Source organism: Carassius gibelio, chromosome A10, assembly GCF_023724105.1.
Source record: "Carassius gibelio isolate Cgi1373 ecotype wild population from Czech Republic chromosome A10, carGib1.2-hapl.c, whole genome shotgun sequence".
Lineage (NCBI taxonomy): Eukaryota > Metazoa > Chordata > Actinopteri > Cypriniformes > Cyprinidae > Carassius > Carassius gibelio.
In genome coordinates this window covers 16055032-16077370 of record NC_068380.1, presented here as the reverse complement: position 1 = coordinate 16077370, position 22339 = coordinate 16055032, and the positions used below count along the sequence as shown (strand labels likewise).

General features: G+C 36.4%; 1 protein-coding gene across 2 annotated transcripts; it reads right to left on the bottom strand.

Annotated features, from left to right (window-relative positions):
• Positions 1-12039: 12039 nt before the first annotated feature.
• Positions 12040-21690, bottom strand: LOC128021351 (cytosolic purine 5'-nucleotidase). Of its 2 annotated transcripts, XM_052608464.1 has the most exons (18): positions 21523-21690; positions 19352-19425; positions 19148-19265; positions 17719-17814; positions 16857-16948; positions 16715-16772; positions 16293-16386; positions 15838-15891; positions 15671-15754; positions 15501-15542; positions 15281-15382; positions 14113-14179; positions 13855-14025; positions 13720-13771; positions 13420-13480; positions 13091-13267; positions 12845-12931; positions 12040-12683 (listed from the first exon to the last, which is right to left on the bottom strand). In XM_052608464.1, the coding sequence occupies exons 1-18, from the start codon at positions 21558-21560 to the stop codon at positions 12600-12602; spliced, it is 1551 nt and encodes a 516-aa protein (XP_052464424.1). In that variant the 5' UTR covers positions 21561-21690; the 3' UTR covers positions 12040-12599. The 2 variants fall into 2 exon arrangements, with proteins under 2 accessions (XP_052464424.1, XP_052464423.1); XM_052608463.1 differs by having other exon boundaries at positions 13855-14179.
• Between the last annotated feature and the right edge of the window lie 649 nt (positions 21691-22339).

The following is a 22339-nucleotide window of genomic DNA, read 5'->3' as shown; positions in this document are numbered from 1 at the left end:
GATGATGTACCACGTTATCAGCCTCAGCCTAATCATAATCCACCTGAGCTGCTTCAGTCCAGTAAATGTTCATCTCCAAATACTACTAATAATATTAAAAGTTATACATTTACTTTTTAATTTTATTTTTGTTGCTAAAAAACAAATATCGATCAGACAGCAGAATGCATGTAGATTGTGTAAAACAGGTTTATCAGCAAAGTTTTGCTAATGCTGATCATCTAGAAGCCTTAGAAATTCATACATCAAAATTATGAGAAATTGTAGGGTTAATCTGCTGGATTTTGGGCATCAGGGTTGTGGTGAGGGGGGTTATTGGGGGTCGTTGAGGTCGTTAGAGAGACACTGCGGCTGTGGTATTTCTAGGGTCCAGCCCTGTTCACACATTGGTCAGAGCACCCAAAGGCCCTGCCGTCTGGATGGATGACTGTGCAGGATCCCACTGGGACGCTGTGGATTGTCACATGCAATCTATGGGAAGAAAAAAAATGGCTGAGCCACAGTACGAAGTTACCTTGATGCGGAGTGTGTTGAATGGAAAGAGCAGATGTTATTGACACACACTTATTCACTTATAAACAGGCAAGTGTTACATTAAAGGAAAGGAAGGTCAGTTGTCCCATAATAAGAGCTCAAGCTTTATTTGTTTGCTTCTAATGGTTCAGAAGTACATGTAAGTGGAGCGCTTCATAAAACGGGTGTAGAGTTACTGAGCAGGACTGATGAAGGGCGGATGTAGGTGGATGCTTTAATTATAGGTTATCTTTAAAGTAACGTCCAGCACTCCTCCCCCCGACCCTCGGGGCTTGTTTGAATAAGGTCTGTGTGCCCCTGTATGGGCTTCTCCAGCCCGGTGCCCTTTGACCCCTGTGTACATTCCACATGTATTCTGTCAGATGAAGTGAGGAATTCCTCTGAAGCTGTGTTAATGGACTGGAGGAGCTACAGAGGAACACATGGGTTGGAAAGTCCTCTGGAGCTCTGGCTCTCACACACTGCTAAAAAACTGATGTTAGAAGCCCAACACATTTGTTAGTAGATGATGAAAATGTGTGTTTTAGGTTCTCTGGTTGTTTCAAAAGTTGGAGTTACATTTCAGTAGGCTACTAAACACAATTAAATATTCTTGGTTGGGTGGAACATTATAAATAACAGCACTTTAGCATTTGGAACTTTAAAAAGGTTCTTTGTTGGCATTTATGGTTCCATTAAGATCCTTTAACATCAATGGACATTTCCAATCCACAAAAGATTCTTTAAAGTGGAAAACAGTTCTTTAAGCTAGCAAAAATGTTCTTCACAATAAGATGAACTGTTCAATGGAAGGTTGTTTGAGGAAGGTTCTTATTTTCTGTGGCATCAATGTTACATTTTTTTTTTTTTGAGTTTGCGATATTATATATTATATTTTTATAATTCTTATTTGTTTAATTATTTTATATTAAATAAAAATATTTCAGGTATGCATTAGTATATATAATATAATATAATGACATGGCTTATATAGTTTTACACTGCACATTCATTTAAAATGAACTAGAAAAGAGTAATTAAAAGTCATGACAAGAAATGTTGTAATTTAAAATGTATCCATTTGACAATTGTAACACACTACCATTCAAAACTTTGGGGTCAATAAGCTTTTAAAACACCATTCAGCAAAGGGGAATTAAATAGATCCAAAGTCACAGTAAAGACATTTAGACACTAATGTTACAAAATAGTTTTAGTTCAAATAAATACAGTTCTTTTTGGTTTTTACTCTTCGTCAAAGAATCTTGGGGAAAAAAAGATCAACATTTCCACAAAAGTGATTAATCTTAAATATTCCTTTTAAATATGGTTTATTTTTAAAAACATTTTTGAAAAGCAAATCAGCATATTAGAATGATTTCTGAAGGATCACGTGACACAATTCAGCTTTGCCATCAAAGAAATAAATGACATTTGAAATATGCATTATAATAGAATAATTATTTTAGAATGTAATGATACCTGACATGTTAGTTCATGTTGTTTACTGCTTTTCCGATCAAATAAATACACCTTTGCTGAGTTTAAGACTTAAATAAATAAAAAAAATCTTAGATTTACAAAAAAAAAAAAAAAAGAATGAGCAAAATGCTGTTTTTTTAGTTTAAAATGAGTTTAGCATGTCACATTTCAACTACTAAAGACCTCATACACTCCAGGTTGATCCTTCTTGAAATAAAAAGTAAATGTTGTTTCTTTATGCTTTTTAAATTCCATCTAATTCTAATAGCTTATAATTGCATTGATTTTTTCCCCCCTCACAATTCCTTGTCAGTAGTACTGGAATGCTACATCAACCATGCTTTAGGAATGAAGGACGGGGTGTGAAGGTGTTGTATGAAGGCAATAAAGGCTATAAACGTCCTTCCCGTGAAGCTTTACACCCCGAGCAAGTATAAACTCAGAATGCCCCACAGAAGTGCTGATGTTTTCAGTGACACGTTCAGCCTGAGAGCTCCTCATCCACACAGCTGGAATGCAGGGCATGCGCTCAACGCACCCGCTTCGGGCTGGAAAGGGTAGACGACGCTTCTTAAGGAGAAACAGGGGGGAGGAAAGTGCTGGAAAACTGGAAGTGGGGTCTCAACTCCAATAAGAGTGATGGATCTCAAAGGGACTCGCATCCACTCTCTGTGACAGCGATAGAAGAAGCTCATCCATTAACCTTCTGTTCGGCTCGGGGATATGATCAATGACTGTCCATCAGCGCTGGTCCAGGAGGGAGAGAGGCATGGGACGGAGAAGAAGAGGGTAGGCAGGGAAAGGTTAAAGGGCAGAGGAAGAGGGGAGGAACATTTCTGGAGGAAGGGAATTTGAGGAAAGAAAGAACAATAACAAAACTCTACCTCCCACGTTTGAGAGGTTTCCTGTTCTCGGCCGGAAACAGCGTTCAGGTAGAACTGCTGGAGATCAAACAGGAAGCTTTCAATTCAAATTAAAAAATTAAAAAATTGAAAAATTGAGATCAAACAGGAAGCTTTCAAATCAAATAAAAAAGCTGAAATTAAAGATTTGTGTTTGAAGAGTCAAAATGTCTGATTTAACAGTGGAAAAATATAAGTTTCGGTTAATATTATTATTTTATTTCTTTCTACAGAACAATCTTTTTTAACAATTTGTGTGACTTTTAAAATGTATTTTAGTTTGTTCTTCAATGACATATGAATGATTTAAACTAAACACAGAATTACGTATCAGAGCATAACAAAGTATCATCTAAAAGAACTGCTTTTATTTAAGGTAAAAATATGACTTAACATCGCTGAATCAGCCTAAATAGATAAATTTTTTACCAATAAAACTGATTTTATGGGTTAAATCAGTAGACAGCTTATGAACTAGCAAAAATGAAACAATTAAATTAAAAATGACAGTGACACTGAAAGCACAACTGCCTTCTCACGTTCTCCAATTTTAATAATCTTTATATTCTTAATGTATTTATTAAATCAAACCCTAAAAAAAAGAGACACATGACAAGATCCTAAATGGGACATGACTGGCTCCAGAGAAATGTAAATGAGCTTCTCTATCAAAGGAAGTCTTTTTTATTTCAGTAGAAATGTCTGTATGTCCTGTTTTTGTGTCCTTTCTGTGTAAATCTGTGTAAAAATGATTTAACTTTACCATTCATTTACCAACCTTTTCCATAGTTTCATAAATAATTATTACTTTAATTATTATAAATGTTTACTCCAAAAACTTGCTGTGACATGATGACACTGATGAAATCCAGTTAGATCTGTTCTGTTTAATTTAAACACATTTCTAAATCATTCCTGTGATCTATGTCAGCTGTTATTTTGTTGTTATTTCTCAGAATATTTAACATAACAGCCACAAGATTATTAAAGCATTTCCCCACTTTATTTCTTCCACAAAATTAGTTTTCTTATCCTTTGTGTTTTATTGCATTCGTTTGGTTATGTTGTTGTTATTCAATCCAAATATAAAGAAAAGAAAAATACAAATATTTTGGTAAAAACATGATTCTTGAATTGAATTGATTTCTTTTAACTGTGCTTTCCAAAATAACTGCACATACAAAACACATTTCCACTGACCTTCTTAGTTGTATTAAACACTTTTAGAGTTACATAGCATTACGTGTACATGCAGCATGTGTGTGTGTATATATATCTATCATTTGTTTTCATTAATATAGAGTGGTAAATGATTTTCTCTGTGAGATATGCTACTAATAAAAACGAAGCAACAAGCATTGCTCTTGACATTTTCTGTGCATGCTTTTAAATTGCTCATCAACCCTTGAACAGCGTGACATTACAACCTGAAAACTTTTAAAGAGGATCCTACAGAACCAGAGAGCTTTCAGTCAAAACTTCAGTGTATATGAATTCAAATGATTTAATGCAACTGCAGAAATTAGATATTAATGGATTAAAATATGTTTATTATTTATAAATGTAGAAATTTGGATTTTAAAAACTAGTTGAAAAGCCACTGATAATTTTTACATTCCAGGTGTGTTACAGCAAAGAAGCGAGGTGTATCTCTGGAGTCAGTTATGATTTTAAATGGCCAACAGAAAGACAGAGGCAGAACATCCCTTCTGGTTTTCCCACATCAAACACTTTTAACAGAGTAAGCACACAATCAGATCCCTTCAGATTGGGGGACAGTGAGAGGGAAAGGGGGGAAACGGGTCCTTTCTCACTAAACAATACCATTATTTCAGCTCCCTTGGCCAAGAATGCCACATTTCACAGCCCACTACCCTCCTCCAGATGTCAATCAAAGCTCAAGCTCCACCCACAACCAGCCCTGTTCAGCCCACTGCTGCGGCCGACACACAAGATCCATGTCTCGTATGAAGTCTTACAAGAGAAAGGTGTATATTTCTCACCTGTTACATTTTTAGTTACAATTTACTTTTTTGTGTGATCTTTGCTTTTTTGTTTTGTAAAGTTTCAAATAAAATGTAACAAAAATGAATGAATACATTTCAAAACAGCCCTGTAGCCATATAAGCGTAACGAAAGAAAAAATGTGCATGTGAATAAATAATTATAAATTATAAATAAACAAATGGGGGAAAACTTTTTAAAATCTTAGTTGAACAGAATTTGATTTCTGATCACATTTATAGCTGACATATATGAGCGAATGCATAGATGCATGGTTTCTTTTCATTTAATTTTAAATGCATTTTTTCTTTTAGTTTCATTTAATGTAAAAAAAAAAGAAGAAGAAACTTAAAAAACTAATTTTATAATGTTAATCAGTTTGCTCACTTGTTTACATGTGTGATCATGATTTAGTAGACAAAGATATCAATAATACACAAAACAACTCAAATATTAAATATTATGTCTCTCATGTGCTAGTTCTATCTGTATGAGATGCTTTCTTGTGTGTTGAAATAGACATCATCTTTTAAATGTTAAAATGAAATTAAACATCTCTGTTCATGTGACTGTTTACATCATTTTCACAGAAAATTAAGAGAGTCAGCCATTTCAAACCCTCCTTAAGTATTGAGTTTTGCATTTAAACTGTTTAAAATAAATAAATACTATAATATAACAAGGAAATGTGAAGTGATTCTCATCATAAGTAATTGTAACGCGTGTATTTCAGAAGTAGTGTCATGAGCGGAGCGGGTTTTGTGAATGAGACACACATTGCGTCGCGTATTTGTTGTTCAATTAAAGTATGCAGCGGCGGTATCAGATTTGCATCCAATCACAGCACGAGTCACAGCGCCGAGGAGCTGAGGATTCAACCAATGGCTGATCGGATGGCAGAGACTAGCGCAGCAGCGGACCAATCAGCGGCGCGCATGCAAATGAGGCATTCGCTCCGGCTGGATCTGAATGTCAACTAGTCAAAGATGGAGTCTGACGCTGGAAGGCCGTGACGCCGCGCGTCTTTACATTCGCTCGTTTGTTTCGCGGAGCCCCGCGGTAAGAGTTCAACTAAGCGCTCTCGCAAACGGAGAGTCTTAATGCATTTACCGTTTGAAAAAGGACCGAAGACGAAGGCGTCCAGGTTTTGCACCTTTAACTCAACTTTTCCTCTTCTCTCACTCTCCCTCTGCATTTTTTTTTCCCTCTGGCTGAGTGTCCCTCCCTTGGTTCGCTGCCATTCATGAATCTGGGGTTCACTGTGTGCTTTTCATGCATTTGGGATGATTGGGTGGAAATGGCGGGAGCTGTAGGGCGTAAAAGAGAGTTTGGATGGATGGGATCAATGCACTCGCCTCATTTTCATGCGCATCAGGAGCGTGTGCCATCAAACCCGGGCTTCGAGATCTCTTCTGTTGCGTTATTCTGCAGAGTGTATCTGCGCGAGGCTTGCGGTCTGAGAAAAACACTGAAGGAGATGAAGTGGCAGGGTTTAAATGCACGCGCCGATAGTGTGATCAGGTACGATTTACCGTCTAAAACAGTGTGGATTTGAGGTCATGTAAACACGCCTCTGTTATTAACTACAAATTCGTTTGTCTGCTGAAGTTTAGTTGGGCTAGTGATGCTTTACATTTAATTCGAATCGAAACAAACATGCGAAAGTAGCCAGTGCGCTTAATTCAACTCGATTCCGTCATTAACTCAGTCAGAACGCTTCTAATGCGAATGGAAATTATTGTAGAATTCATTAGGTTTAGACCGTAATTCGGAAAGTTTATTATGATTATCAACAAGTCAAATGTGAATTAAGCAGCCTCTAAAACCGTTTTCTTATTTTAGCTCTCAATAATTTAAATCAACACGTTTTTTTTAATGATTAAATGATTTTTTTAACGGTAGCTATATAAAGCCCAATAATTTCGTAGACCTCACAGAGTTCCCACTGTCCTGGAAAAACAAATATTTGGGAATTTCAAAAGTGGCCTGGAAATTTCTGTAGTCAATATTAGTTTTAATTCTGCGCGGTTGTAAAAAGCTATTTCAAGACAAATAAATACTTAAGTGTTTGTATTTTTGATTTATTTATTTTTATTCTAGTTTTGATTATAAAAGGCTGGTAAAGTCCTGGACAGATCATGGTAACTCAGTGGGAAAGTGTGGGCACTATGAAATAAAATTGTCATCAGTGTTTTGCACAGGGCATAAAAAAGCAAAATAGGTGCCACTCTGTTTTTGTTTTCTTTTTGTAAAGTTTGTTTCGATTTGACTTAATCTAACATAACTCTCAATGTCTCTCTCTTTTTTTGTATCACTTTCCAGTTGTTTCAGGAATAGTTTTAACTGACACTGTCAGAAGTCCTTGAGAAAGATTGAGTTGGATCAGAGAAACATCCTTTTAAAATGTAACTTTTTATTTAATTGCATTATTAAAACTAAAACAAATTGTTTTCAAGCTCTTAAAATAGTTTTTATTGTAAAGCAGAGTGATGTGGGTAAGATATGGCTTGTTTTTTAATATTGTGGTTTTATTTTTAATTTGTTTAGTGGATATTGCCATCAATTAGTCACCGGTTGTAGACGAATTATTTGGTTGTGAGGAGGAACACTTGGATGAACTGCTCCGAGTCAGCTGCTCTTTCCTTTGTGCATTAAATATAGAAAATCAAATATACATCTGATCAAACATAATGAGGGGAAGGATTGTATGGTTATATATTGACCATGTTTTGTCCATTGCCCTTTTTCTGTTGTACTACTGGCCAATCAGAAGAGCAGTGCAATATTAAAAGGGCATTGGCTGATAGAACAGAGCCCTCCACCTCCCTCTGGTGCCTTCTCACCCCTCATCTGCTTTGACGTTATTTAACACGTGGAGCCCTGGAAAACCAAGAAAGCTGACACACTGTACACATTTACTGCAAACTTTAAACAAACTTGCATCAAATCAGTTTCAAGAAAGTGTTATATTTGCATTATTATTATTGTTATTGACTGACAACTTATTGTAAAATGCACATATATGCCCATATAAAAAGAAGCAATTGTAAATAATAATTTGTCAGTCTCCTCTAATAATTGTATTACTATATTAATAAAAAATAATATGGTAGCACTTTATTTTGCAGTGTCTTTAGTACACATTGCATGTATCTACTATTGTAATAACAATAAATTATGCATAATTACATACAATAACCCTACACTAAACCCTAATCCTAACCCTATAGTAAGTACATATTAATAAAACATTTCGAATTACACCGTAACAGAGACACCTTAAATATAGTGTAAACGATGATATTAATATTGTTGTTTGTATTATTGTTTTTAGTTGTTCTGTCTGTATTTTGATTTAACTGTAGCTGCTCATTTAAATATAATTAACAGTGTCTATTTTTACAGTTATTATTATTAGTATTAATCCTGTCATACTGTTTAGTTGTGGCTGCATTTTATTATATTTATTAATATATATAGCCTATGTAAATTATTATTTTTATTGAAAATAATTTTTTTAGTGTATATTCCTGCTGATAAGGTGGAAGATGGCAGTTAAAGTTGTTGAGGAGTTGAGGGTCAGAGAAGATGGCAGTCCCTCGGTCCACGTGCTGCTGTGCTGAGGTCAGCTGCTCTGACGATGTTGCACTACTGTTCCATCCATTCTAGCAGTGCAATAGTATTGTCATAGCATTTAGCCTCTGATATGCTCAACGCTCACGGGACCCCTGGGAAACAAGTGGCAGGTTTCCCCCTTACGTGGGTTAACCTCCAACTGTAGCTGTTGCAACGCATGTGTTTGAGAAATAAAATCAGTTCTTTTTGGACTTGAGTTCTGAGTTCAGACCTCATTTGTTTCGGCAACCGTGCCCTTTCCCTCAGTTATCGCGTCATCGCGCGTGGCTTCGTTCGGAGCTAAAGGGCCGAATGAAGGTGCATGGGTCGGACCCTCCCTTGTCGCAGGTTAGCAGGGGGAAGGGAATGTTTTCAGGAATGTAGGGAGGCTAGTGGGGGATGGTCAGGAGAGGGGCCCAGGACTGCTGAACATGTCTCTCTGCATTGCTGAGACGGTCCTTAACATAACTGTGTGAATCCACCTATAGGCTCTGAATCATACCAGGCCTATATGAGCGAGGAGAGGCGCTAAACAGAGCTGTCTGTACTTGCCTCATATATATATACCAATATGAGCTGTTGACTTTGTGAAGCTGAAGAAGCGTAGGTTCACAAGAAACTCTACACGTGTCGTTATCAGCTCTTTAGTGATAAACAGTGTCTCTGCGATGAAATCTTGTTTCTAATAGTTGGTTTTACACCAAAGCAGTAGCGTCATTTTAGAAATACGCCTGGGGTCAAATCTCAACCCTGTTTAACCATTGAGGTGGGAAACTCTGGAGCACCTCAGCCACTCCAGGAATGACTGCGACTTGTCGTGGCACGTCTGCAAAGGTTGCTGGGAAATAGTGGTATGTGTGGAATGGGAGATGATATGTGTCTGTGGCACTATCATACGGGACACATCACCACATAAAACTTCCTAAAGGGGTTTTCAGATGGTTGAAGAACTGTTTTTGCTTCCAAAAAGCTTTCAGTGATCAGTCTTTAAAAGAACCATTTTAAACTCCATGCTAAAAACTTTTCAATAATCGAAAAAGATTTCCACTATATCACAATTAAAATTTTTTTTTTTTTTCATTTAGTTCCCTAAAGAAACTTTTAATAAAATAGTTCTTAAAAGAATCATTCTCTTCTTAGTGTGGGGAACATTTAACAAATCTAAAGAATCTTTTTGCACTTTAAAGGACTTTTTGACTTACGGAAAAGTTACATGCATATTAAAGGTTCTTCATGGAACCATCAATGGCAGTAGAGAACCTTTTATTTAAAAAAAGAAAAGAAAAAAGAATTGTGTGTAGAATGGAAAGATTTCATGGATGTTGAAGGGTCCTCTTGGAACAATAAATTCCTAGAAACTTTCTTAAAAATAAAGGTTCTAAAAGTAAATCTGTGGTTTCATGAAGAACCTTCATGGAATCTTTCCATTGGACAAAACGTTTTTTGTTAGTTTGAAAAACTCTAATTTTTAAGAGTGCAGGATGCTTTCACTTCTCATAAACAGATTGCTCAATAATCAGCTCATCTGTATACTTTAATGTCACAACTGATTTTTTGATTATGGAGAAAAAAAACAAAAACAATTGTTAGAGTGTGTTTGGTTTTGATATCGGTTACACCTTGTTTTGGCTTGATGGTTGACATGTTAGACATGATGGAACAAGTTTATTAGCACTGAACTGCACTCCAGTGTTTCATTTGAAGGTCACTCGAAAAGGGTCAAAGGCCACTTAAGTTAAACATTTAAAAATGTTATTAAAGCTTTAATTAACTCAAATTGTCTCATAGGCTCCAGGATTGTCAAGCTGCCAGAATATGGATATTACGGAGGTCTGTGTTTTATAACCACTACATTGTTATTTGTGATTGTAGAAACCGAATTTGAGCCTGTGTGATACTAGACCCAGTTTAAAGTTTAAGGACAATCAATTCATACTAAAGGTTTAGTACAGGAATAACAAGACTTCAACCTCAACACATGAGGGATACATTCTAAAAAAAAAAACACTGATCAAAACCTTCAGTGTCCAATCTTCTGTTGGACTTGGTCTTGTTTTCATTAGACACTTTCCAAGAACGCAGGCTACAAAATAGGGTCAGAAATTCTTAAAAAAACAAAAAACATAGTGTTAATGTTGATTATTTAATGTAAGTTCTCTTAAAATGTTTTTATTTGGTCTGCTACTAAAGGTTGACTTGTAGGTAATGTTGGACGTGTGCTCCCATAATTTAAAGAAAAATACTAGTTTATAATTTTTTTTCTTTTGAATGGTTTTCCTTGACAAATGCAGTCAACACTACAGTTTGACATTTACTTCATGGCATGCTATGCATTACTTCATTAGGAATGTTTTAAGCAAAATCATCCAGTAACAGGCTTGAATGCTAAACTTACCCCCCACCCTTCAAAATATATATATATATATATATATATATATATGTGTGTGTGTGTGTGTGTGTGTGTGTGTGTGTGTGTGTGTGTGTGTGTGTGTGTGTGTGTGTGTGTGTGTGTGTGTGTGTGTGTGTGTGTGTGTGTGTGTGTGTGTGTGTGTGTGTGTGTGTGTATATATAATTAAAAGATTGTACTGTAATGAATCAGTTGTCAAAGTGATGTTTGTTTTATTATGTAAGTGTTAGATTCAGTAATGAAGATCAGGCCAGGCCAGAATCATCATTTTAATGGGCAGGTTAAAATGAAACAATAATAGTTTAAAAAACATATCTAGTAGACTAGTTCTCGTAACAAAATCACGACCTGTGCTGCTCTTAACATGCTGTGTTCGTGGAAAGGGCTTGTTTTCCTGCTCATTAATCTGCGTGATCCACATGATAGTTTAAACTCTTGTTTGAATGTAAATAATGAGTTCTATCGTAATTTGATTTACACAGTAGGAGCAACCTGTGTCCATACCTCTACATTTATGAGTATCACTGTAGGCCTCGATATCTGTGGTATTAAATGTTGTTACTTTGGTAATTAATAATTTGTAATGTTTATACTGTTGGCCAGGTGATCGCTCCTCTCAGGTTAAATTGGTCAAAGAAACGGAAATGAAGACAAGTTATCGCGAGATCTGCATGAAGAGAGTAAAGTTAGCGGCTTATAATAAACAAGCTGTAAACCCTTTTATGCGAAGTCGAAGTCAGTAATGATTTTCTAATTCTGTTCTTCTAATAGTAGCTGAGTCTGGTGAAAGGAAAGGTCTTTATTGTCAGGTCTATATGCTAGGCTAGTCTTTGCCGCCATCTTACGGACAGCAAAACAAAGCCTAGAGTTTTTCCTGAAGATGTCCGTTTGTTGATCAATTTACCCGCCGTAGAGACAAAGTTTTTTTCTTCTTCCTTGCGTTTTTAATCACCGGTTTTTACGAATTTGTCGTTTTTTCAGTTCCTTGTCTTCACAAACCGTTGATAAGTTGCAGGAACTGACTCTAGTTTAACACAATAGGAAATTAACTTTTACACGTGTTTGTCATAATAATATTCATGAGTTCAATACAATTAGAAATAAATGACAACAAAGTCTAAAATATAGCGCTTTAATATTTTTTTCCATATGCTTCTGAAAAATAGTAAATACATAAATAGGTATAGCCTAGGACTAAGTTATCGAATGTTTTTTAAAAATGACTTTCTACTTAATTATGTCAATCCCTGCATTACTGTGATTCTGTCACATGGGAGGAGATATGATAAACATATGCAAATAAACATTTGATTTCAAAATCCTTCAACCCAGTTCTTCAGTTTTCATGCGTTCATGACTGAGGTACAAAATACATTCTACCAAAGGTCTTAAATACACAGAATATAAAAGTTTTATAAAATGGTTAAATAAAGATTTACACTTGCTTTACAAATAACAACACAAAAGCTTTTAACTTAAAGTACTTATTAACATTAAAAAAACTTTAAAATTCCTTTTAAATCACAATTACCTGCCAGAAGTTAAAGCTAATACTGCAAATCAACCACACAGGTGCAGTGTATGAATACTCAGGTTAAACACAGGAATGGATAATGTTAAAGTCAAACATTTTTACAGCAGTACAAAACACACAGAATAAAGAAAGAATTCAGTCCTCATGTCACTGTGGATGTAGGTGGGTTATTTCGGGCACAGTTCTCTTCTTGTCCACAGTCACCGTCTTCACACTCACACTGCCGCTGTGTGGGAAAGATGTAATGATGTTAAACACTTCAGTATTTAGATAAGGAAAATACAATGGGAAACACGAGAGGACGATACTGTAACACTTGATGTTTGGGTGTAATGCCTTTAAGGAATACAACAATCTATATAAGAGAATAATAAGAATAGTTCAGACCGTGATGCTGGAGGATCTGAGCATGTGCTCGGACAGCTCTGAGATCTGCTCTTTAGTCTGAGACTCCACTGCGGCCTCGTGTGGCATCTAAAACAGTCAGCCAAAATAAAGACATGAACACCAGCACCCGTTTCATTATATTTACAGATACTTCTAGTACAATACATATCAAAAATAATATTACATATGAACATTTATAATTAATAAACCGTTCTACTCCAGTGTGGTTATGCAGGACAGGTTTACCAGGACAAGAGGGGCTCTGAAGAGGAAGCTGAAGGGGTAGTTCAGGAGGTTTAGGCAGCAGGTTGAGTAGATATCAGCATAGCGCAGTAACTGACTGGCAAAGAGGGTTTTTGTGGAGCCACAGCGTAAAAGACTGCCCATTTTCCCATAGCACAGATCCATGCCGTACGTCACCATCTGAAACACAAACGAACAGCTTTACAATAACAGTTCCAGTATACTTTGGAGTCTCTCTGGTATAAACTGAATTCTGGATATTCTGCATGAAGAACAAGAAGATAGATGGGAAAACATCACGGCTAAAGTACGAGATGATCCTCGAAGCTCACCTTAATCCTGTTCTGAATTACAGTTATATCCGGGCACTCTTGACTTCCACTGTCCAAATGTCTGATGGGATAGATTGATGGAAATGTTGATGTTTATTTATGTGTTTCAGGTTTCGCTCACCATAAACACCCAAATAAAAGGTCATAAAGAGACAAAATAATGTTTTGGATCATAACATAAAAGCCAGTATAATCTAATATACCATTTCCTGTAATAAAAATCTAAATGTCAACTAAGAACGGCCGTCTAGCGCCATCTATCGATCATGTGAAGTACACGTGAGACGAAATCATACTCACTGATATAATTCTGCCAGGAAGATGTCAAGGTGTTTTAACTCCTCAAACATGCCTATAACAAGACCGTATTTTCAGGCATTCTTTAATAAAAAAACTAAATATTAAAGGTGTTTTATTGGATGGCCACAGACTCACTGGCTTTGTCAGCCCACACCTGCAGCTCCTTCACAAGCTCAGGAACCACCAGGAACGTCTTCCAGCCTTGACGTTTCTTTGACTTGAGGATATCGCCGAAGATGTGATCCCCCACGTAGAGGATGTCTTTCCCCCTAACATCCAGCAAATCACAGACGATATCAGAAGATCCTAAGAAAGGCGTTGAATAAGGATAACTGAGATAAGCCAGAGGAGTGCATTCGTGAACAGATCCTGATGAGAAGAACATCGGAGTACCTCCAGAATACACCGTCCCATGCTGAAAGTCTCCGGTGTATGTGCCAATACGCAGCTTCCCAGTGTCCTACAGGAGAATGATGAGATTTAAGTGCAGTCCAAACATAGACGAGATGTTTGCTGATATATGTGACTCCATGTTCATGAAACAACATGGCTTAAAATGTTACTTGTATACTACCGTTCGGCTTTTTTTTTTTTTTACCAATGCTGCATTTATTTGATCAAACATGCAGTAATATTGTTAAATATTATTTTAATTGAAAATAAGTTTTCTATTTGAATTTATTTTACCATGTCATTTATTTATGTGATGCAAACCTGTATTTTCAGCATCATTACTCCAGTTTTCAGTGTCACATGATCCTTCAGAAATCATTCTAATACGCAGATTTGATACTCAATAAAAATGTATCATTGTTGTAATGTTGTTGAAGATAATTGTGCTGCTTCATATTAAAAAAAAATTTCTTTGATTAATAGAAAGTACAAAACATCATTAATATGAAAAAAATTTTTTTTTTAATATAATAAATGTTTTGACTGACACTTTTGAACAATTGGATGCCTCCTTGCGGAATATTTAGGAAATATATATAGTTTTTAAATAGTAATTATCTTAAACTTTTGAATAGTAATGTGTCAGAAAATAATCTAAAATATTAAGCACCAAAAATCATTAAATATCTAGGTTTTATGTCACCCGATATAGCATAGAGATTTAAGAATAACATTTTATAAAATAATTTTTATCATTTTAGACTATTTTTATGACATACCATGACAACTACTCTGGGACACAATTTTATTATAGTAAAGGGAATAATCTTTAGTATTGTTACAATGTTAATATTTAACATAATAGTAGGATTTATGTTACTGGGAACAAAACTTTTCAATTCATTGCAGAGAGAAATAGGCAGAAATCTACTTTACCCAAACTGTAATGTTTGCATTTATATGTTTTCTTTTTTTCTGGTTTTGGGTTAAAACAGGGTCTAGGCATGTTCTTGACATGCTTCAGATTCACCCAAATTCTCTCAATCAATTGTTATGAAATAATTAGGTATAACAGTTTTCACTCCCCTGCCTGAATAAATGCTTTATTTAACGAGTGTAAATCTTGTTCTGTATGTTTGCAGCAGTGCACACAACACTAGTAACTCACCGTGTCTACCTGTCGTAACACTGTGCCCCCTGCAAAGAACAAGGGCTTCTTGGTGTCCACCACCACCAGATCAAAGTAGGAGCGCCACGGTTTCTTGGGGTTCTAGACAAACAACACGAGTCATTTCAGAATCTGAATATCTTTATGTGCGATCAAGAACAGTCACAAGCAGTTTCTCACAGTAACCACTAAACACTTATAGAGGGATCATGCTGCTCACCTTAGAGCCAGACGGAAAATCCAGTAAGTATTTCATAATTGCCTAATTTGAGAAAAGATGTAATGTGGCGTGATTAGAAAGGAATTCTGAATATTAATGATAGAGTGCAATGATATGCAGCCTGTCGATGGAAACTGAAATGATTTCTCGGGGTGTGGCGCTCTCCTTACCTCGGTGTAATTGAAGTCACTGTTAGTGGCCAGGAACACTTTGGCGACCTCTTTGATTCGGCCCAGTAACACAGGAAGACGAGGCTAGACAAAATTATACATATATGAATGAGTTTTGGCACATACAAATACTTCTATTCATGATTACATACGTTATTACCACTTACATCTTTAATCACATACTTGTCCAGGTTCTTCAGAGTTCTTTCCTTCAGAGTCCCCTATAGGACAAAAATAACAATGAAACATATTCTGCTCTTTAAGGCAGGGGAGGTGATTTGGTTCAAAAATATTTGATTATTATAATATTATGCGCTTTGTACTGTAACGATTTCTCACTGGTGAATGAGACATGAGCTAATCTTGACAGCATTGCATTTAACCCCTTTACCAACCGTCTCTCATCTGCCCGTGTGTCAGGAGGCGTGGCTTAGGAGAGGGATTTGCTGGAAGGGAGGGATCTTATGCTTTCAGAGCTAGCTTGCTAATGCTACAGCCTCTCCCAAATCACCTACCCTACCTTTAAAGTCATATTTTAATTTGAAGTAACTCTGGAAGTAAATTCTATCACGAGAGAGGGAACAAGTCCAACCATAAGATTAATCTACATAAAAATGGTTACCGTTTCGTGAAGGTAATCCATGGCGTCCCTCACGTCCTGAAACATGCTTCTGTGTGACATGAACAAGTCACCGTGTTTGAACCCTTTCATGCAACTAAATAGAAGAGAAAGAGTGAGTGAGATTTGGGACACCTATTGGACGTATTTTAAGTTTACCATAAATAAACCCAACAGCGATAGCAGTTTTTTTAAGGACTTTAAACCATCAACATAATCAAAGATTTGCTAAAAAAAAAAACATAATTTTGCTTCGCATTGTTTTATCCCATGATAAAACCTACAGAGCTTTGATCATAAAACTAGCTAAGCAATTAAATATCATCTTACGAATACATATTATTGGGATAAACAGAATGACAACTGACAGACAGTGACGCTGTAAAAGAGCCATAACTCTCGCAATTAAAGAATAATTCACTCACTTTTTGTATCTGCTGGTTTTGGTGAAAAAGTCAACCAGGCACGCATACAGATACGTCTCTGAGAAAAGGAGAGGGACCAATCATGTTAACAGACTCAATTATCCTCTCACTCGACCGTGTAAATGTGTCACTGTCATTGTACCTGTCAGGTTGAAAAGCGTGTTGAGGACGTAGAAGCGGTTCGTGTCGTCCCTCTGGATGAACTTGTTTGGATAATACTCATCTACCTGTTCACTGCAAACAGACAGACATCTTAATGAGAATAACAGCAGGTAAATAAGCTTCCTGACACACCACACACATATATATAAAAACATTTGAAACGCATTGGAAAGCTGGTGACAGAGCAATAACAGTCTGCCACTGAGCTGCCCAGCTAATATGTCACAGCAGCCAGTGTTGAAAGAACGCTAACTGATCTCAAACAACTGATCCCTTGCTAAATAAAACTGTGCCCACAACACCCTACGTCGGGTGGCGTCTGATGAAACACCATTTATTATGCGGTCTTATACATGGACACTCACAATGCTGATCCATGCTCTGTTTGTCCTCAAGTTTGAGAAGAAGAATAAAAATGTTTATCAATGTTCTATTATTATGTTCAATAATCTATTATTATCAATGTTAAAAACAGTTGTGCTGTGATTTAGATATTACATTTAGGCTAAATATTGCATATAATATAATATATAATATTGCATATATAATAATTGCAATAATGAGAACTTCAGTGCATTAAATTGCGATCTTAAAGACTAAACGCCTTGCTCTGCTGTGATCCTTGTACTTCTTGATCTGTTTTTAACAGCTCTTGACCTCGCCGTTCCCTCACATTGGGTTTATTGGCTTTCAGCCTGGCTCTCTTTATTGTTTTGTCCCTCGCAGCACTCTACTTTGTTGAAATCTTCTAGTGTCAGTGAAAGTTCGAGGGGGCATTTGTGAGAAAACTCTCACTCAATACACCACTGACCCGCACGGGCACAATGAACCATCTCACTCACCCTCTCAGGTACTCAAAGCCGTGAGTGCATACCAGGATGTTCCCATTGGAGTCTATTTTCAACAGGTTACCATACGTGGTATCGTACACCAGACCTCTGGAGAGAAGAGGAGAACGAGAGAGAACGTTTGAAACCAGCAGAGTCTGTAAGCATTCAGACAAGTCAATAATTTATAGCAAAATATGGCCCTCTTAGGAGTTACAACAAGAGTTCCCCCAGTAGTATCATTGAGAAGAGAGTTTAGCTGTCTGCATTTGGTATTCAGTCTGCTTTAATAATGACCTCAAGTGACCTTCTGCTTTATGAGACCCTTGAGACTGGTGTAACGCAGGATGTTTCTATTTATACGGTTGCCCACAAAGTCTCTCATGAATGGTTTATAAAAGGCTCAAAAGTGACTAAAAACTGACTGGTTTCCAGATGAAAATGAAGTGGACTTTATACTTATACTGTCTTATACTAAAGAAACGAGTTCATATTGGAATTGGCATCAAGTCCTGGGGACCCCCTGCTCTGCTCATTTAATACACCTGATTCAGATTATCAGCGTGTTAGGAGAGAGATACATGAGCTGAACTGAGTGTGTCAGATCAGTGACGCATTCAAAATGTGCAGATAAATAGTAAATAGTACATATATCATAAAGGTACATAAAAGTATTATAAAGGGGACATCAGATGCTCATTTTCCACAAGCGATTCTTTAGGGTCTTCATGAAATGTCTTTGGTTAAAATTCCTCAGTGGTTGTAGAAAACAACCCCCTTTTTACCTTGTCAAAAACAGCTCTGTTCACAGCGGGCATGTGTCTTTAAATGCTAATGAGCTCTGCTCACCCCGCCCCACTCTTCTGTTTTTTGTGTATTCAGTGGCTCTGATGTTGGGAGAAAATTAAGACTTTTACGTTCACTTTTACATCCAACAACAAAACACCTGCATTTCTCACGAGACACTGTTGCCGCTACAGCTGCTCGAGTGCAGAGAAAACGGTGGACAGCATTCAACTGGCTGAGGGCGGAGATATGCTAATACGGGACAGTCCTTCAGTGGTCGTGGGCGGAGCCTGAGCATTATGACATCATATTGCTCGGAAAATCAAAACGGTTTGATAATTGAGACTGTTTAGTTTATTTGTGGGATTAAAAAAAAGGATTTTAATCATTGTAGGGTGATTGTGTCAACACATTGCTAAGACACATTATATGTAAACAAACAAATTGTAAAAGTGAATTTTGCATCCAATGTCCCTTTAAAAGTACCTAGTAACACAGTTTTGTACCTTTTTTTGCTGAAAGACTAAAAGATTCCCATGAGCTACATTTTGGAATTTACCGCATTCGATACTGTTGTTACTATACTGTTTTTACTGTTTAAGTTGTTTAAATTTTGCCTGTTGTGAATCACCATTTTCAGTAAGGGAGCAGCACTTACCGTGTGGGGAACGTGGGGTCGTAGGTGTAGCCCAGCAGCTCGTGTGGATATCCAATAGACACCAGCCTGTCCCTGAGCAGCTCAAAGCCCAGACTCTCATACTCTGGAGACTTATACACTGTCCAAAACAAGAGAGTCGATGTGAACGAAGCACTTCACACAAAGTCTGACAGCTTGTCCCAAAGGCGCTATGAACGCTCTCACCTGCCAGAGTGTAATCCATGTCGAAGCCATAGCACTTGATGTTTTCAAGCGTCAAACTCCGGTTCACAAACACCCTGGAGGGAAAGACAGGAGGTTATTTTCTTTACTTTGATGGGTAGGTCAACTCTATCTTTCTCACAGCTATCGATTTGCTTTAATCCACCGTAACCTACACAGCATTCAAGTTATAATCATATCCATAACCTGTGTTGTTTAGATATCAGTTGATCTACGAGAACACGTCATACCGCCAAAAGTAGTCATTTACAAAGTGTTTGTAATCAAGCATGTGCAGTGCTTATCACATGGTCCTATGTATCACGCAATACGGTTTAGGTCTGTTCTTATCAGGTCCCTCACATTTGACATCAGTCCAGCTGGTGTGAGGTAACTGCTGTGTAAAAGACGTAAAGACGAAGAGTGAAGGGACAGCCAACTGGCACACGCTCTTCTAGGCAGTTTTCCTAAGTAACCCAGTCACGTTTTGATATTTAGGGAAGAAAGTACTGACTAAGAAATCTCAAAAAAGACAATGCAGTTTTGATTAAAATGATTTTAAATGTTACAAGCTCAATAGTCAATTAATATTAATATTGCATATGGGAAAGAAAGCTTGAAATGTTAATATAAGCAAACAAAAACAAAACTAAGAAATGTGAGTTTCCCGAAAGTCTGTGATAGACTAACAGAATTTCTCCAAATCTTGTCTCAACTGGTTAGACACGGTTGTCTGAACAAATTTGTTGTGGTGTGAAATTAAGACACTTTTAGTTTATCACGTTTTACGTTATTGATTGTCATCATTGAGGTTTGTGTATTAAGGTCTATGTAAAATTCTAAAAAGAAAATATAGTTTGTTTGACATATTAAGTGTCTGCCATGTTGAAATACATATACATCTAACACTAGCGTTCTCTATTCTTCCTTTTCTATTCTATATCAAAAGGTAATTTTTGATTAGTAATATGCACTGCTAAGTATCCATTTGGACAACTTTAACAGCAATTTTTTTTTCAGTATTTAGATTTTTATGCACCCTCAGATTCCAGATTTTCATAGTTTCAATAGTTGTATCTCTGCCAAATATTGTCAAACCCTAATACACCATACATCAATGGAAAGCGTATTTATTCAGCTTTCAGATGATGTATAAATCAAATATTTGATAAATTGACACTTATGACTGGTTTGGTGGTCCAAGGTCTCACACACACACACACACACACACACATATATAATCAACTATTTATATGTAAAATCTAAACATTTATATCTCAAAATGACACAATTGGGCTATATATTGAAAATTTGAAATTTGTTGAAAAAGCAAATAGTTGCGGTTCAGCTGAAGATGTAAAAGAGTCATATACAACTTTCTCATCAGTTTTTTTTTTTTATGTTTGTTGACAGACATTAATTCATAAAAGGATAGATCATCCTAAAATGCACATTCCGTTTACTCATCCTTTTGTGTTCCACAGAAGAAATAAAGTCACACAGACTAATAAGAATAATAATTTTAGATAATATTAACTATTCCTTTAAGTCTATGTCCAAAAACCTTGATGATGACAAAAAGTTAATAATCTGAAATAAATGTGACTGCTCATCTATGACTAACTATTAAAAGAGAACCGAAACAGAATCAGTTTTTAATCTTTAAATAGATAAGAGTGTAATCAAACAAACACCAGCTAAATCAATTAATAAGTACATGAAATAATGAATGAATAAGTAAACAAATAATACTTAATACTAATCTTAGGGTGTCTTTCTTATGTGTTACATGAACTTACTATAATAATAACTGTAAATTACACAATTACAATCAAGCAACCCTAAACCAAACCCTAACCCTGCAGCATCTATATATTACTCAGTAAGCTACTTCTGTAATTACATCACAACACCTTAAAATAAATAAATGAGCAGTTATTGTTTTGAGAAGAGTTAAATTTTGTTAAGATATTATCTGAGGTCCAGGGGTATGATGAACGTGTGTGATGCTGCAAGCATCTATATCCACGAAAACAAGAAACCCAAAGTCTGTCAGTGGAGCTGAAGTATATTATCATCTTATTAAAACAAACATATACTATGAGCTGTGACTCGGGGTTCGGTAAACGCTGTTGTTTGCCCATGGATGAATGTATTAAAGTACCTGTTCTTACCTCTGAATGATTTCTCTTTTGGCGGCGCGCGACTCCATCGCGAGAGCGCGGTCTGCTTCCCAAATCACTCTCTATTAAAATAACCAGCACTCGAAGCTGTCACGAAACTCCCCTCTGCGCTTTAAATTGAAGCATGATGCTGACCTCACCAGTGTAAGTTTCCTCGGGGTTGGCGTGTAAACAGGAGCCCTGTGTGCGTAATTTGGGCGTGTGTAGGATGCACGCGAACACGAGTGAAGTTTGGCTGCCGCGCGCAGCTCGAGCAGTAGATTGTGTTATCAGAGAGCTGCACGCGCAAAGCTCGCGTTCAGCGCCAAACACTTGACAGTCGATACTCAGGACTCAACACATACATGAGCATCTACAATTAACCTCGTATCAATATTTCATTTAGCGCAGACTCCTCCCCGCCTTTATTCACATTCATTAGAAGAGAGTAAGTCCCTTACGCCGGGGCTAGTTGTCACAGTGGCTGTACCTCAGTAACCAGTCGGGACAGAAGTTGTCACGTGCGTTTTAAATGTAGCCTACACATTTGATGATTATGACTATTATCATCAATTATTATAATGATAACTTTAATCCGTTTTTTGTTTTGTTTTTGTGATATGTTGAAAAGACCAAATAGTTTATCCCAAAATGAACATTTTAGTAGTGATATTTTAGTAGTATTATTATTATACTATTCATGATTTTCAGTTTTCATTTTAAATTGAATTTGTTTTAATTGTATGAGCTTTTGTCAATTTTATTAGTTTTAGAAAAATACTATTATATTGTTAATACATATTTTTAAAGGGCTTTTATTTTTATATTT

Excerpts from the sequence above, each read along its gene's own strand:
- LOC128021351 (XM_052608463.1), bottom strand. The coding sequence starts at position 21,560 with ATGGAGTCGCGCGCCGCCAAAAGAGAAATCATTCAGAG. Across the intron at positions 13,772-13,854 it reads GGTGTGGGCTGACAAAGCCA|GCATGTTTGAGGAGTTAAAA; the intron begins GTGAGTCTGTGG and ends GTCTTGTTATAG. Across the intron at positions 13,268-13,419 it reads TAATTCAGAACAGGATTAAG|ATGGTGACGTACGGCATGGA; the intron begins GTGAGCTTCGAG and ends TTTGTGTTTCAG.